Source organism: Quercus suber, unplaced genomic scaffold, assembly GCF_002906115.3.
Source record: "Quercus suber isolate HL8 unplaced genomic scaffold, Cork oak 2.0 scaffold_153, whole genome shotgun sequence".
Taxonomy (NCBI): Eukaryota; Viridiplantae; Streptophyta; class Magnoliopsida; order Fagales; family Fagaceae; genus Quercus; species Quercus suber.
Window position 1 is genome coordinate 285307 of NW_027069614.1, and position 16902 is coordinate 302208.

Sequence of the window (16902 nt, forward strand, 5' to 3'; positions counted from 1 at the left end):
CTGCTTGTTCTTTGTAGCTTGTTTATTTTTCATAGAGTCCATCTTTGAAAATGATGAACGGGTTAAAAAGTGGGAAGTTCGAACTAAAACAAAGTAAGAGCGACAAGCAAAGCACTTACCAACTCTTGAAATTCAGTCTAGTCATTGGGCTTCCTTAGAAGGGACACATCCACCACAAAAGGCGTGAAATGTGTCGAAATTGACAAGCTTCTTCTAGGATATCCCCTCAAAAGGTATCTCAATGACCATTTCCAAAAAGGCCTCTTGCTTAGGAAGGATCTTCAGGAAAACAGTGGCTAAAACAAATAAGGAAACTAGAAAAACCCTTAGACCAAGGGATCTCTTGGGGTTTGTAATAGTAGAAGAACTCCTCTCAAGTTAGGGACTGATGACCTTCACTAAGCTGACCCCATAACACCTTGGCCCCAATAAAAGCCCTCCAAGCATTAGAAGCAATCTGACTGACAGATATGCCCATGCAAGAGGCCAGCCAACAATGTAGGGAGGATAAGGGCAAACAAAGTATAGCTATAAAGGCAGTCTCATAAAAACCTACATCTGACGACCTCCTATTATAACACTTCTCCCCAATGTCAACCTTCCTGATGGGCACATCGTTAGGTATTTGGTAGCGAGGCCTCAGCCTGCTAAAGACCTCGTCACTCATTTTGACTGGGAAATCATGAATGGACCAGTCGTTGGGAAGGACAATCTCTCGAGGATGTCGCCTAGAAAGACTAGCTCCCTCAAAAAGGGGATCGGATGCAAACTCCCTATCAGAAACTAATAAGCCCTTTGACATGGACTCAAGCCTAGGACTGGACAAGTCGTCGCCCGAACCCACACGAACTGACAACGTACGATCACTCGTCGCTTCACTATCTTCAAACATCTCTCACCTATAAGTGACAAATGCAAACTAAGATTCTACTCTACCTCCTAAGAGTGGCTACAATGGAGAAAGATAAAAAGGCAAAAAAGTATATATAAAACCAACGAGGCATACCTAGAATGAACGAATGGATAAAAACCAATGAAGAAGGAGTGCCGACAGATGAGCTCTCGGATCAGTGGAAAATGTTCAAATAATGAGGACAATAACAACATTGGACTATTTATAAGACGATCTGGCATGGAAAACAAAGCATTGCTATGATTGGCTTCCCAAATCAGAAAGTGACACTTGTCCTTAGCCCTGTCAAAAGGACAAAATTACCCTTATTTATGACGCATGACACTAAGGCAAAGCACTTATGCTAACATACTCTGTGACTCGTCGGCTATCCCAACGACTGACGGAGTAGGGGGCAGCTGATAAGGATAATTTTTGATTGATCGACACGGGGTGCCGAACCTTCCTCGTGTGCCAAACCTTCCTCTCATGTCGAACCTTCCTCACACGCCGAACCTTCCTCGTCTGATCATCGGCCTTACACTTTAACTAATCCCAAAGGGATGACCGACCCTATGGGCTGCCGGACCTAGGTTAACAATCCAACCCCTAATCCCGACGACCTATCACTTTAGGGCTTCCCATGGAACTCGCGTGAGGTCCACTCATATGTCCATACATGGAAATTACTTGTGTGTCACACCCAAAGATCTTACCACACAATCAAATCTCCTATATATGAGAAGGTGATCCCAAGTATCTTGGGATCCTTCTTTTTACAAGGAAATTCCCCCGTATCAAGGGATTCGAGTCAGCTCTCCACTACTATATAAACAACAAACCATAACCCATTTGAGACATGAATTCTCCCTAGCTCTTGCACTATTGAGTTCTTGAAGATTCTTCTATCACTAACTTACCTTCGGAGGGTCTTTGGCCGGCACCCCACCGATGCCCTTTGATTGGTTCTTCTCTTTTGTTCTTCAGGTACACCCATTGGCGCGTGTGTGGACGATTAACTCACTGATGATTTTTGAGCATCATCACCTACAATATACACTCATAGCTAAAATTCCTATAAGGCTCAAAAACCTTGCTACACCTAGCACTATAGCTCACTACAAATGCATAAAAATGAATACACATAATAAAACGCCCAATCGTAGGCAAGAATGCTACTGTTAGGAGTTTGGAAAAAAAAATTATTCCATTCCTTCCTTAATTGACAGCCCCTTTTATACTTTTGATCAGCTTCTCTTTGGTTTTGATGCTTCGTCCATGAATTCTATTGTTTCTCTGTATCCAAAGATGATAAACAGTGACCCATAAACACAAAGAAACTTTGAAGTTACTGTCGAGTGGGCGATTTGTTCCTCAGCTGACCACCTCCACCCATTTATAAGCATACCAGGAATTAAACTAAGCTCCATTATGGTGGGGAAAATGGGCTTTCGCCCTTATTCTAACTATTAAGCATCGTATTCCTGTTTTGAAACTCGATTTTCTAAAAATCAAGTTTCAATGTAATTCGATTTTTTAAAAATCGAATTTCAATGTAACTTGATTTTTAGAAAATTGAGTTCTTAGTAAGTTTTAATCATCTAACGAGTGCTCCTCCAACATGGCAAAAACTTACCTAGAACTCGATAATGATAAAATCAAGTTTTATGGGAAACTCAATTTTTTCTTTTTTTTAAATCGAGTTCTATGAGAAACTCGATTTTTTTCAAAATCAAGTTTCAAAACAGGGACACGATGCTTAATAGTTTCAAAGCAGGGACAATTTGCTGGATATTTTAAAAAATAAGGGCAAAAGCCCATTTTCCCCATTATAGCTTGCCAAATTCTCTTGCTAAATTTAAAGGGCACTCAAAGAATAAGTGGTTTCTAGTTTCAATCATCATTTTATAATAGGAGTATAGACTATCCCTAGTGAATCCCCATTGTATCAATCTTGCTTTAGTTGAGAGTCTGTCCTTCATTGCTAATTACTCTACGAAGTTGTGCTTTGGTATTGTAGCAGAGAACCAAATCAGCTTCCACCTGGGGGCCTCACTCTTCTTGCTACGAAGATGATTCCTAGTGGCAGCAATGCTAAATTCCCCTGAAGGGGATGCTGTCCAAATTACTTTATCATTCTCTTTAAGGTCTATCAATTGCAATTTACTTTGAATCCTGACCAAATCTTCAGACCTTGGCCTCCAATGCCATTCCTTGCCTTTAAGTATGAAATAGCACTAGTCTAATTACTAGAGCTAATTAAGACCCCAAATTTCAATTACGGCTTGATTAATTGATGTGATTATTAATTAATCAATCGAAACCAACAACTAAACCATGGTCATACATAATTGACATGCAATTTAAACAAGAGTGGTAAGGGAGAAGAGAATGCAAACACAAGATAACATTGGAGTGTTATCAAAGAGGAAAACAGAAAAAACCGAAGGAAAAACCTCTTCAGCCCGACAAGCCAAAATTATCTACTAGTAAATCAGTTAGAGTACATGAAAACACAAAGACCCTCCAAGCTTAAGCCACCCACAGTACTTGAATCCTCCAAACTCCTGCTACCAACGAATTTCAAGGAATTTTGTCTTCACTACCTTTTCGGATCCCTCAATTATGCTCAATTGCACCACAAAAGATTGGTATAGCCCCAATGCTTCTCAATTGCTCCAAATCAACACTCTACACTAAGAATGTGTGTGGATTGTATTTGGACTAAGTTCCTCTCATGGGTATGGATATTGGAGAGGAAAGAGATTAGAGAAAACTAAGAGAATTGTGTAGTGGATTGATGGATGACAATCACTAACTCTCAAATGGTATTTTTAGAGTTTTTGAGAAAAAACTCTTCTTACAATATCATGGGTAATGTGGATATATATAATATAGATGAAGGAGAGGAAGAGTCAGACAAAATGAGTTGTTAGAGTACCTGGCGACTCACTGGCAGGTTGACCTATTAACGGGCTAGGAGCCAACCACCCTGGCATAAAATAATTTTGAATCTCCCATGTGCTGCTCGCATGTCATCTGGTGGCTCACTAGCTAATCGCCAGAGCTACTGTCTTAAGCAAAACTTCACTATCTTAAAACTAAGCCTTACCTAAATACAGGTATATACTTAAAGAAATTACATGTAAAATCACACAAAATAAAGCCAACGATGAAAAACAATAAAGTCCATTGCATCATAGATAACTCTGGGCCCATAAGCTTGGAGCTACACCCCATCTGGATGCCAATTGTCCAGCCATAGGAATATACTTTTTCCATCACCTACTTCATGCCATACAAGCTTCTTGGCTTTAGTTCTAAGCTTCAATAGATTAGTCTAATCCAAGAGCAATTATGAGGAATATTGACAAGAAAAGGCATCATGATTAGACCAAGGTTCACTATGATTAAGGCGTCGAGATTGCCTTATGCATGGGTGCTGTGTCCATCTATTGCAATCCCCGCCGGATTGTATATCTCAATTTGGGATTTCTTAAACACATGCATTGTTACGAAAAATGTTTTTTATTTTCATGTTACTAAATTTATTTATTTTTTCTTTAGTCAATTTACATTTAATCTTGGAATAATATTAGTGGTGAAACATAAATTCTGATCAAATACTAGCTCTTACAATTCCTCACACAAAAGTTGTCCCATGTATAAAATTTTTGATTGCTAACCACTCATGATGGGTTTGGTTACCCATTAACCCATGGTTGAGGGGCCGAAGACCAACACAAGCCAGGCCACATTCCGTAATCCCACACCTTAGCAATTCATACATTGATCCAACTACTTTTTAATGTCTCACTTGGTGACAATCTTACATTACTGGCTTGGCTAAAATTTATGTGACAATGTTCATACAAGATGTAGTAACCGGTTCTCATATTGACCAGAAATAAAAACATATTACTTTACAAATAGATGAGTCATATGAATCCAGATAGGATCAAAATCATCGCACAGTTGAGTACTCTTCTCAACCCATTATTGAGTGCTCAACTGAAATGAAAGAAAAACCACTGACAAGGAAATGAGCAGCCAATGTGCAGATTTGAAACTACAAAACCCAACCCATTATTGAGTGTGAACGGTTTTAGACCTCTTAAAACAACCAGATTGGTTAGCCTAGATTAATTAGCCAAGTTATTACTTAGTCAAATTATGCAATTCTAGGTTAAAGCAATCAAATAATCATATCAAAATAATAAAGCAGCGGAATAATAAGACACAATGATATGATCACAAAGGAAACCACACAGTAAAAACCTGGGGAGGATTTGACCTAGCTATCCTCAAGGTAAACCTGAATCCACTATGCGAAAGAATCGAAATTCATACAGAAGGACTACAAGCTCCCCGCTTGACTTCCTAATGCTACCCACCAGTAGAACTTACTGACACGACCACGTGCAAGCTCCGAATCCACGGACTCCTTCTTTCTTGGATTCTTCAATCAGCTACAAGCACCCACGCTTGATATTCTTTAAGCTTCAATGGTAGCAACCAAGTTGATCATCAAGATATTGATACTATCTCTAACTTGAAAACCCTAAGCTTTGTGTAAAGGAAAGCTCCTCTAGATCTCACAAGAGATTTACACAAAACAGCAATGTATGAGCAACAATACAACTGGAGCAACTTTAAAAACGTGGCTAGGGTTTTACCTTATATACCTAGGGCAAAAACATAAAACCCTAAACGTTTAATGAGTTAGGGCTGAGTTGGAAATTCTGCAGAAAACGCAATCTGGTCGATTTTCGATCGATCGAATCTATTCTTCGATCGATCGAGCCAGACTGAAATGCCCCAATGCATCTGCAGTCTCTCGATTCCAACTTTACAATAATTAAACAACTTTGAGCACACTATAACAAGACTAAACATATTGTTTTGATCATGGTTTGCCAATATTACACATTAGAGTTCTAAATACATAAATTCCTAAACCTTTAGAACCTAACATCACTTTTACTCTACCTTTCATAATTTGTCACGTAAGCAAGTTGTAGCAAAAATTGTGGTCCTAACATTTTCTTTTTCTTTCAAATCATATAATGGATTCATTTGTTTAATTTTATGAAGATCTTATCAGCAGTATAACACTGATGTCATGTTCAAAGGAGACCAATGCATCGTCGCCTATTTTTGCATTATATATATATATGGTAAAAATAAGGAAAAATTGTATGATTCAATCATAATAAATTTTGAGTAATGTTAAGTATACAAATATTTGCATAATTTTTTTCATAATTATTGATATAAAACTTTCACCTAGATCTAATATTGACATTATTTTTTATTTATTTATTTATAATTTGATAGTTATAAAAATGTAAGAGTAGAAATTAGATCATGGATCTCTTTAAGAATGAGAGCAAGTAATGCTATTAAACTACAAAGACTTTTTTCATTACTTGCAGTATATATGGACGATACTGCATTTACAAGGATTTTGAAGAGACAACTATTTTGACTTGTGAAGCTAAGTGTATTGTTGCAACTTCAAGTGTTTGTCACAGTATTTGGCTTAGAAACTTATTGAAGAAGCTACATATAAGGTGGCACGCCCCAAACCAATACCCAGATTTGTGACCATGGCCGGCATGCTAATACCAAGTTTAAACCTGATATTGACAAGAACCAACTTAACATTTTTCGAAACTTTTAAAAAGATTCTCTTTTTCTTTTCATTCTTGTTTCTTTACTTAAATAATATAACATTTCACTTGACATTCAGAGCATCTACACTGTACTCGAAGAATAATATAATCCACCAGTTACTCAGATTCTGAATCTCACATAATACATCTCTTAATACTGTATAGTATACAACTTTCTTTAGATCCTCAAATACACAATACTACAAAACTAAACATCGAATTGCTAATTTGGAATCTATACTTTTAAAACTAAAGCCAGCTCCTTCCAAAACTCGACTAAGGCTCTCTCTGCTCCAAATTAAAACCTGTTGACTGAAAGAGTGGAAGGGGTGAGCTACACAGCTCAGTAAAGGTAAGATATATGAGAATTTAATAAGGATGCATGTAAATCAATTCATTTCATTTTACAATTATTTAGATAGGAGAACCCCTTTTCATTGATAGTATTTTATACTATTTATAATAATAACTTATACGCTCTTCGTAAAAATAATTGTTCTACCTTTTCTTATCAGAATAATATTATCAAAGTCTTTCAGATTGAATTTCTTTCATTTCTTACAAAGTTACCATACATATATATTTCCATTACAAAATGATCATTTCAATTTAAAATCAGATAATCGGTAACTTTGTCTTAAATTGGAAGCATCTTAAAGAATAATAAAACTTTCCTTCATAAACTCCTTCTTGTAAAATATTATAACTTTCATAATTATAAAACTTAATATTTCATAAAGAAAAACAAATATCTGATAACTTCTTAACATAAACTTGTACTTTTTTTAGAAACTTTATCTTTATAGCATAACAAAACTTCAGAAACTTTTATCTTTAATGAACAACTTTCTTTTCATTAGAAACTTTTTCTTTTCATGAGAACTTTTAACTTTCCACAATGCATTTAACAAAATAATTCTCTCATGATTAATAACATAATATAGCTATTCATAAATAACTTATTGGTTAGTCCATAGCTGATAAGTCTGTACTTATTTGGGAGGCTTCTAGCACCACGGTGCTAGGCATCCAGCATTCCCTACAATGCCAAGTATTCCCAAGATCACATCATAATACATATCTTTCAACCATAGGGGTAGGTTGACTTCTTCCACAAGTTGGCCGAAACCAACAAGGGCGGGTACAGCAGAGTCAATCCCACTTAATGGCCAATCATATAACATTTTCCATAGAGAGCTAGTAATTAACCCCTACTGACAGAGTTCAGATCATCAGAAGATATAACCCGAAAACCTTTCATACTTATACATCATACTGAAATTTCTTATTTTCCATAACATTTCATAATAATAGAATTTCCATTCTTTTCTTTAAACATCATGTTCGTGGAATCAGTAATAGCATAAATATGCTTAAATCGTATATATAAGGTTTCGAAAGCTCACAAACATATCTTTGTCAGAATAATGATTATATGTCATATCTTTAATTAAAAAACCTTTTAATGCATAATATACTTTAAAATAATCTCATGATTTACCAAATACCGATATAACTTATCCCTTACTTGAAAGCAGAGAAACCGAGAGCCTACAGTCGAAGGAGCTTAAACTTGGAGAACTGGTAACACCTAAAACAAATATCAAAGCTTATTACTTACTATCAATTAATTCCTTATCATCAACTTACACATTCATCTCAAAGCCTATCTCTTAAAATCAAGGAAGTCCTAATCCCACCTCAAAGAGGTTCCCACAAATACAAATACATTCATCAGACAACATGATGTACTAAATCACAGAGAAACCAATTCATAAAATTTATATATTATTCTAACATATCAAAGGATGAGCTTATTAAATTATAGTTCAAAACATTCACCCTAACTTGAGAATTAAATCCACAAAGTCAGGTGTAGCATATGTTGTTCACTGCTCATTTCAGCAGAAAATACTCCATTTGTAAAATACAAATGGGCTGTCCACACACATCCAATTGTCATGAAATTTTACATAACTACTCCCCTGTATGTCCAGTATAAACCATAAAAATTTTGGAGTCAAAGAATAAACCCATGATTTACTAAAAATCACACAAGACAGCATACTCAAATCTGCCCTGACAAAATTTCTTGCAAATTAAAAATTAAACCATTACTGTTATGTTCATCCAAATTCTGTGAGACCACTTCCATAACAATCATGTGTGTCTTAGAATTCATAAAAAATACTCTTAGCATCCTAATTCACGGAATATGATTTATATATTTTTCTTGTTGTGAACATCAAATTTGTCACAAAGACAACTTTAGTACATATTCTTACAAAATCATCAACAAATAGCAATATGCCTTAATTTCATTTGGGTATTTTTATACCTATAATAAACATACTAAAATATGTTATTAAACATTTAATAAACCATAATATCATCAAACCTTCAAATCACTAAAACAGAATCATAATTCAGCCTATAAAATCAGGATAGAGGTTAAAGAAGTAGAAATAAACAAATGAAGTTTTGATTACTTACCCCCAACAATTTGAAGCTGAAATTTTAGTGTTAACCCTTTAATTTCTTCTTTAGAGAGGGATATTTTGTTTTGGTGAGAGAGGGAGGGCTGCCATGTAAGAAGGGGAGAAGAAAGAAACAAAAAACAAGGAAAAGAGTAGGGAAAGAGGGCTGGACTTTCTGGTCTGATGCAGCCAAGAAAATAGGATAAGGGAAGGCTTTTGGGGCAGCAAAAAGGAGATAAGAGATGGGGAGTTTGGGTGGAATACGTGTATGGCTAGAGAAAGAAAAATCACACCCACTTTCCACTTTCTTGCATTCACACTCACACTTTTCTACAAAAATAATTTCTTGCATTCACACTCACCCTTGTCTACAAAAATAATATCACTTTGCATATATATATATATATATATATCCTTACCTTTATAAAGTTATATCCATCACATTAAAAGAGCATATATGTTCTATAATATCACAAAATCAAAGCTTCATGCACTTAAAAGTAATTAAGATAATGACATGCATATAAACCCATAAGATTAATTATGCAATTAGGTTGGGGTGTTACATAAGGTAAGAAGAAGCTAATAAGAAAGTTGTGGACATAATCTAGCATTCCATGACCGAAGTAATCATATTGATACATACAAGGTATATATCATTTTATTAATTTCAAAATGTATGCTTAATAGAAAGTTCAACTTGAGTTTGTGAAATTATATGATGAAGTAACAGTACTCATCATGCCACTCAAATACAACACCTTTTATAAGTTACAAAGGCATTGCTGGGAGTGATTAGAAAAATTATATTATATTTGAGAGTTTACAAAGGAATTGATGAATCGAACATAACAGATATTATAGAATACAATATAAAGAAAATAGGTATGTGTTTGGATTCACTGAAACTGCATTCACGTTTGCGTGTTTTACACCATTTTTTTTTCACGTGTTTCAGGAGCTGTAATCCCTGTGCAGCTATTGTTCATGCATTGTTTATGAACAGTAGCCGCACTCAGGGGTGGAACTACCCTTGGACCTAATTTTAAAAAAATAAATATTATTATATATATGTGTATTAATTTTAGCAATTTTGTTTTATAAAATTACATTTTATTTCTCTTTAACAATATCATTGATTCTTTTAAGAGTAATACTATACTCACAAACCTTTTTATAACATTTTTACAAACCTTTTTAGTAGCAAATTTTTATTGGTTTGCATATGAGCACACCATTTACATCATTTTTTTACTTACTAGTAACCACTTATTACATAAGTAATTTATAAAATAAAAAAATAAATAAAAATAAAAAAATAAAAAAACTTGCAGCTCTAGTATTTTACTCATTTTAGTGACCATAAAAAAATTTATAGATGTAAAATCTAAAACAAAACATTCAAGCCAAAAGAAAAAAAAAAGCTTAACAACAAAAATTACCAGTAAAATTAAAAACAAAATTAAGCTTAATTAACTAATTTTATCCAAAATAAATAACCCTAACCTTTAAAAAAATTCTAAACAAAAATAATTTTGTTCTTAACTACAAAAAAAAAAAAAAAAAAAAAAAAATTAACTAATTTTATCCAAAATAAATAACCCTAACCTTTAAAAAAATTCTAAACAAAAATAATTTTGTTCTTAACTACAAAAAAAAAAAAAAAAAAAAAAAATCTTAGCAACTTTGTAGCAGAATTAAAGGTTGAAATCACTGCACATAGCCAACAGTAAAACCTTCCCCCCTAACTCAAAGTTATGGCTCCGTCCCTAGTCGCATTTTTTGACTTTTCAACTCATTTTCAGCCACATCAGTGGGTCCTGTGCACTGTTAATGGGATCTACAAACTCCACTTTTCAATAATTTTTTCATAAAACATAGGTTACACGATACTATTCACACATTTAAAAATTATTTTACTACAATGTTTTCAGTTTTCAGTTTTCAGCAAAATAAGTTATACCCAAACGGACTCTAAATATCTATTTGTATACTATTTGGATGTTCGAAAGAAAAGATATGAAATATAATTTTTTTTTTTTTTTTTAGAGTGGAATGAAAAGGAATTGAAAGGAAATTTTTATAACAACATTACTATTATTCCATTTATTTAATAAAAATAGTGGAATGAAAATAAATTGAAATGAATGAACTACCATGTGAGAAAGTAAGAATTGACCAGGTGTATTGAATAATTTTTCATGTGCGCCAGAGCCTACCTACTTCCAACACTTGTATCTCAGCCAAGAGGGTTGCACACACTTGCATTTATAAATGCAAGCTACTTTGTCAGATTCTTTGTAAAAACAATTGAGAGAACTCATATCTAGTTTTGCAAAATTTGACATTCTGAAATTAAAAGGCATTTTTTCTCTTTTAGCCTTCCACTTTTCCAATATACCACACATCCCAATCTTCATATTGCAATAGATCCATTTACAATAATCTAAAATAATTATTTTTATAGGTTTGTTTCTACAATACCAAACCCTCATGCCTAACTTAGCCCATGCCAAATAGGGGCTAGATCAACCCATTCCCAATTTCCCAGCCCCCCGCCATAGTCACCGTAGCAATCAACCACCCATGACCTAATTAACATTGCCCCATCCTCCATGATAGTGCCCTAACAACACCAATCGATCCATTACTATTGTAAATTGCAAAAACTCTATTACCAAATTTTCATAGGAAATGCCTCTAGATAGCACTTCCACACAAGATTGATTATCAAAATATTATGAACTTTCAAAAGACCTCACCTAATAATTAATAGGAATGAAGCAAAGTTGACAAGAAAGTAGACACAAACAAACACAAAAGAATACCAATGATTTACATGGTTCGGCTTTTAGCCTACGTTCTCACAGATGACAATGAGGAGAAAATTTCACTAATAAATATGAAAAATACAGAATGGTGTAATAGTACTCTCACAATGCCCACATCCCAATACATCCAATGCTATTCTCTCACACAAATACAAAAGTTCCCTCACAGTACAAAGGTTGAGACTCAATACAAAGTTTGGGGTTGCATCTAATACAAAGAGAAGTTTTCTCTTCCCTACACATCCCCCAACAAGCCCCTCATTTTTGCCACACCACTAGCTCACATTTTGCTGCTCAGCCACATCACTTTTGAATAACAAGCTCCATATACATAGAGCAAAACAATACCAAAGTGTTGGCATGCAAACAAGAAAGCCATGCAACAATGAAGTCAACAACTTCGGCAAAGACCATGAAGCAAAACTAACACATTTAATGTAGATGTGATACCAAATCTTGACAATGCACCAAAATCACAAAATTCAGGAGACAAAGCATACAAAAGAGAGAAGTGATCACATGCAAGTACTATTTGGCTTATAGTACTTTTCCAATCAGCAATTCCATGGTCAAATAAAGTGGCTACAATCAATTCAAGCCATAGCCACCAAAACTCTCGTCTTCACTCATATATGCAGAGTGAACTAAAAATTCGAAGTGGCACACTGCTATTGGAGAGTGTAAACAGGACCGGTTAGAATTCAAACCATACAAGTTCCTAAAAAAAAAAAAACTTCAAACTATATAATATTAATATTACCTATCTCCCATATATTCTGTCCTTTGTGGGTGATATCTGCATGCCATGCTATTACCGAGCTGAATCTTCACAAGCTCGAAAGGCCAGCAAAATATAGATTAACCCATAATTTCTTTCTAGTAAAGAATGCAAAGGAATCTATACAATATTGAATTAGATCGAATTATACTAATTCGTAACAGCAATAAGTATTGCAGACATGTCATTTTTCTTATTTAATAAATTAAAACTAACTTGACTTATTTGTCAGGCTCTTTATTGTAAGGGTCCGTTAAAATTGAAAATTAAAAATATTATAATAAAATAATTTTTAAATGTGTAAATAGTATCGTAAAATTAATTTTTAATATTTTTTTTCTTAAATAAAGTAAGTATAGGTCTTATAAACAGGTGTAAATAGTAACTTTATCTCTTGACAGTATAATCACATGTATAAACAATATCAATTACTGTTTATAAGCGCTGAAAAAAGAAAAAAGAGACGAGAAAACGCAAAACGTGCAAATGCAATCAGTCAATCCTCGTGCCCATACTTTTGTATGTATGGGACCAGAGTCGGACAACCTTTCTTGGGAGTAGTTGGCTAAAAGTAGCACACAGTATTATCACATGTATAAACAATATCAATTACTGTTTATAAGCGCTGAAAAAAGGAAAAAAAAGAGGAGAAAATGCAAAACGTGCAAATGCAGTCTGTCAATCCTCGTGCCCATGCTTTTGTATGTATGGGACCAGAGTCGGACAACCTTTCTTGGTAGTAGTTGGCTAAAAGTAGCACATAACAAATGAAAGATTAATATGTATATAATTAGCCTTTTCGACATAGCAAAGATATTCAATCACCTGATTTACGCAAACAAACGAAATGACAGACTCCACAACGCCAAAGAACAAGCTCGAAGGCAAGGTGGCCATAGTCACTGGCGGAGCAAGCGGCATAGGCGAAGCCACGGCTCGCCATTTCGCCACCCACGGCGCAAGAGCCATCGTTATCGCGGACGTCCAAGACGAAATGGGCCAAAGCGTCGCTGCATCTATCAGCCCCAACATATGCAGCTATGTTCATTGCGATGTCAGCGACGAGGAACAGGTGAGAACGTTGGTAGACTCGACAGTCAATAAGTACGGATGCCTCGACATCATGTTCAGCAATGCGGGCATTGGTCGAGCGACCAACACGTGCGTGCAGAGCGTGTTCGACATAGACTTGTCGGCTTACGACAAGCTCATGGCGGTGAACGCCCGCGGGATGGTGGCGTGTGTGAAGCACGCGGTGAAGGCGATGGTGGAAGGGCACGTGAGGGGGAGCATAATTTGCACAGCGAGCGTGTCGGCAAGTGTTGGTTCCTATAATGGCATTGTCGACTATACTATGTCGAAGCATGCAGTGTTAGGGTTGGTGAGGTCGGCAAGCCTGCAGGTGGGTTCATATAATAGGCGAAGCCACGGCTCGCCATTTCGCCACCCACGGCGCAAGAGCCATCGTTATCGCGGACGTCCAAGACGAAATGGGCCAAAGCGTCGCTGCATCTATCAGCCCCAACATATGCAGCTATGTTCATTGCGATGTCAGCGACGAGGAACAGGTGAGAACGTTGGTAGACTCGACAGTCAATAAGTACGGATGCCTCGACATCATGTTCAGCAATGCGGGCATTGGTCGAGCGACCAACACGTGCGTGCAGAGCGTGTTCGACATAGACTTGTCGGCTTACGACAAGCTCATGGCGGTGAACGCCCGCGGGATGGTGGCGTGTGTGAAGCACGCGGTGAAGGCGATGGTGGAAGGGCACGTGAGGGGGAGCATAATTTGCACAGCGAGCGTGTCGGCAAGTGTTGGTTCCTATAATGGCATTGTCGACTATACTATGTCGAAGCATGCAGTGTTAGGGTTGGTGAGGTCGGCAAGCCTGCAGGTGGGTTCATATGGGATACGTGTGAATTGTGTTTCACCAGGGTTAGTTGGGACGCCAATAGTGAAGGACACGATGAGGTTGAATGATGAGGAGGTAGCTAAGATGCAAGAGTCAGTTTCGTACTTGAAAGGTGGGTTGCTAATGCCGAAAAATGTGGCGGACGCTGTGGTGTTTCTTGCTTCTGAGGATTCCCAATTTGTCACTGGCCATAATTTGGTGGTAGATGCTGGGTTCAAATCTTGACAGCTTAAGAGTTGGCTAGTAATCCATCACCAATGTTATAGAATTTAGAATATTACTATATGTTTGTTTATTTGTGTGTTGTGTCCTCTTAATTTCACTGGTTTACGCTATGTGTATCTGTGGGTCCAATATGTCAGGGCGTCATAGTAAGTCTCATTCACTGGGCACATGCAAAAATTTCCCGGTGTGGCCCGGGGCTCGTTTGTTGCTTAAGTTGGTTATTGTAACACCCAAAATATATATATTTTTTAAAGCAATTTTTTCAATGAGAATAATATCTAAATTTGACCTTTTTTTTAATCAGTGTGGTTAACTATTTTATGGGGGAGTTTTGAATATTTGGGCATGTGATAGTATTTAGTTAATTTTGGAATGGACCAATTTAAATATAGAGAAACTTTACAGGTAAAGTTGTAATTTTGATCCTAAGATATTTTGGAACAAGTGGTCCACAATGCTAGCTTCCATCAACACAGTCCCTTTCTCTCATCACCATACGTATGCCCTGCTCTCTATTTCTCTTTTTTCCTATCTCACTCAGCCACCGAAGCCCACACGCATAAACACTCCAGCTCCCTCTATTTCTTTCACTCCCTCACCGGTAAACCAACCATCCACCACCACTTTTGGCAGATTTCACCGAAGAACCCCATTAGAAACCCCATACACTCTGTTCTCTCAAAGTTTTAAAGGTAAAACTCTTAATTGTTTGGTAGCTTTTCAAGTTTTTCTAAGATTTCTTTCTAATCTAAGCTACATGAGTGGTATACATGTGATTGAGTACATGGATTTTTGATTTGGTGGATTTATTTGTTAAATGGTTAAAGGCTTTTACAAATGATGATAATTTGGAGTTTCTTCATGGTTAAAAACTTGGGTCTCCTTGAGCAAATCGTATGAGTTGATTTTGTGAGAGTTTGAGGTTGATTTTTGTAAGAGTGTTAACTTTGAATTTCTGAAATTGGAGTGTGAGCATGTGCCCTTTTTTTTTTTTTTGCATACCTAGTGTTTGATAGGTTGTTTATATGAGATTTTGGGTTTGATTCCTTGTTCTTAATATACTTTAAATCTGGTGGTTTTTAATGTGAGTGAATTCTCAAATAATTTGGGCTAGTCTTACAACTATAGCAATTTTCTAAGGCTGTCATGTCAGATTTGAGTCAACCGCAATGCATGATTTTTAATAAATTATAGAAAAATCGTTTTAGCAGAATTTTCTGTGGTATATTGTATACATATAGGGGAATGTTCCCTTAAAGTTTTGAATTAATCAGATAACGTTTCATTGACCAAACAATTTTTACAAAATGGCTGCCCTGCTATGTACTAAATCTAAAAGCAGGACAAAAACGCTGAGAAATTGTGGAATAAATCCCAAACTTTGGATGATCTTATCTTTAGCTTATATATATTATTTAGTACCCAAAGAGATTCATAAGTATGCTATATTATCTTATGATGAACATTTTTGCGGCAATGAATTTAAAATGGTTTGGTTGTGTCAGCACTATGAGTTTCTTGGATGCTTGTTTGGTTCCCGTTTAGGTAGGGGTACTCGTCTTGGGATGGTCAAGCTAGGCTTTGGGACCTTAGGTTTTATTTTTGAGTGAATATTCTCGGATTTATGGAGACAAATTCGATAGCATAATTTTGTTGTAGGCCTTGTTTTTAATAGGTTTGATACTTGTGTTTCTAGGTTCTAAAGTACTTGGTGATGGAACTAGTAACTTGATTTGTTGAAGGAGGTGCCTAGTTGAGGTAAATTTGGAATGGACTGCTAAGGCAAGTAATTTTTTTAATGGGATTTTTGGAAAATAACCATGTTTCATAAATATTGTTTTTAGGTCAAACCCATTTTGGAAAATTATATATGGATATGTGTTTTCTTAAAAGTGTAGTGTAGTGACCCTATTATATATTATTATATATAAAAATGCATTATATTTGGCATTGCATTTGGGGAAATGCATGAATTGTTGACAAGGAAAAATGAGCATCTTTTATTTAATCTTTGATAAAGAAATCTTGGATTTTATGGTATATTAGAGAATTTAAAGATGCTTATCTTGTTTTGTTATGTGGGAAATTCATAGAAATTTCTTGACAAG

At 35.7% G+C, this 16902-nt stretch overlaps 1 protein-coding gene and 1 long non-coding RNA gene across 2 annotated transcripts; one reads left to right on the forward strand and one right to left on the reverse strand.

Moving 5' to 3' along the window:
- Positions 1 to 6668: 6668 nt before the first annotated feature.
- Positions 6669 to 9331, reverse strand: LOC112035071 (uncharacterized). The gene is made up of 3 exons (XR_002885449.2): positions 9061 to 9331; positions 8096 to 8158; positions 6669 to 6879 (listed from the first exon to the last, which is right to left on the reverse strand). It is a non-coding gene; the product is annotated as an uncharacterized LOC112035071 (long non-coding RNA).
- A 4045-nt stretch (positions 9332 to 13376) lies between these two features.
- On the forward strand, positions 13377 to 15094 carry LOC112035070 ((+)-cis,trans-nepetalactol synthase NEPS1). Its single transcript, XM_065777313.1, has 2 exons — positions 13377 to 13814; positions 14323 to 15094. The coding sequence occupies exons 1-2, from the start codon at positions 13501 to 13503 to the stop codon at positions 14792 to 14794; spliced, it is 786 nt and encodes a 261-aa protein (XP_065633385.1). The 5' UTR covers positions 13377 to 13500; the 3' UTR covers positions 14795 to 15094.
- The last annotated feature ends 1808 nt before the right edge of the window (positions 15095 to 16902 follow it).

Bases quoted from the DNA above. Each gene is read 5' to 3' on its own strand.
- LOC112035070 (XM_065777313.1), top strand. From the start codon at position 13,501: ATGACAGACTCCACAACGCCAAAGAACAAGCTCGAAGGCAAGGTGGCC. The intron at 13,815-14,322 runs GTGCGTGCAGAG...GTGCGTGCAGAG, and splicing joins ATTGGTCGAGCGACCAACAC to CGTGTTCGACATAGACTTGT.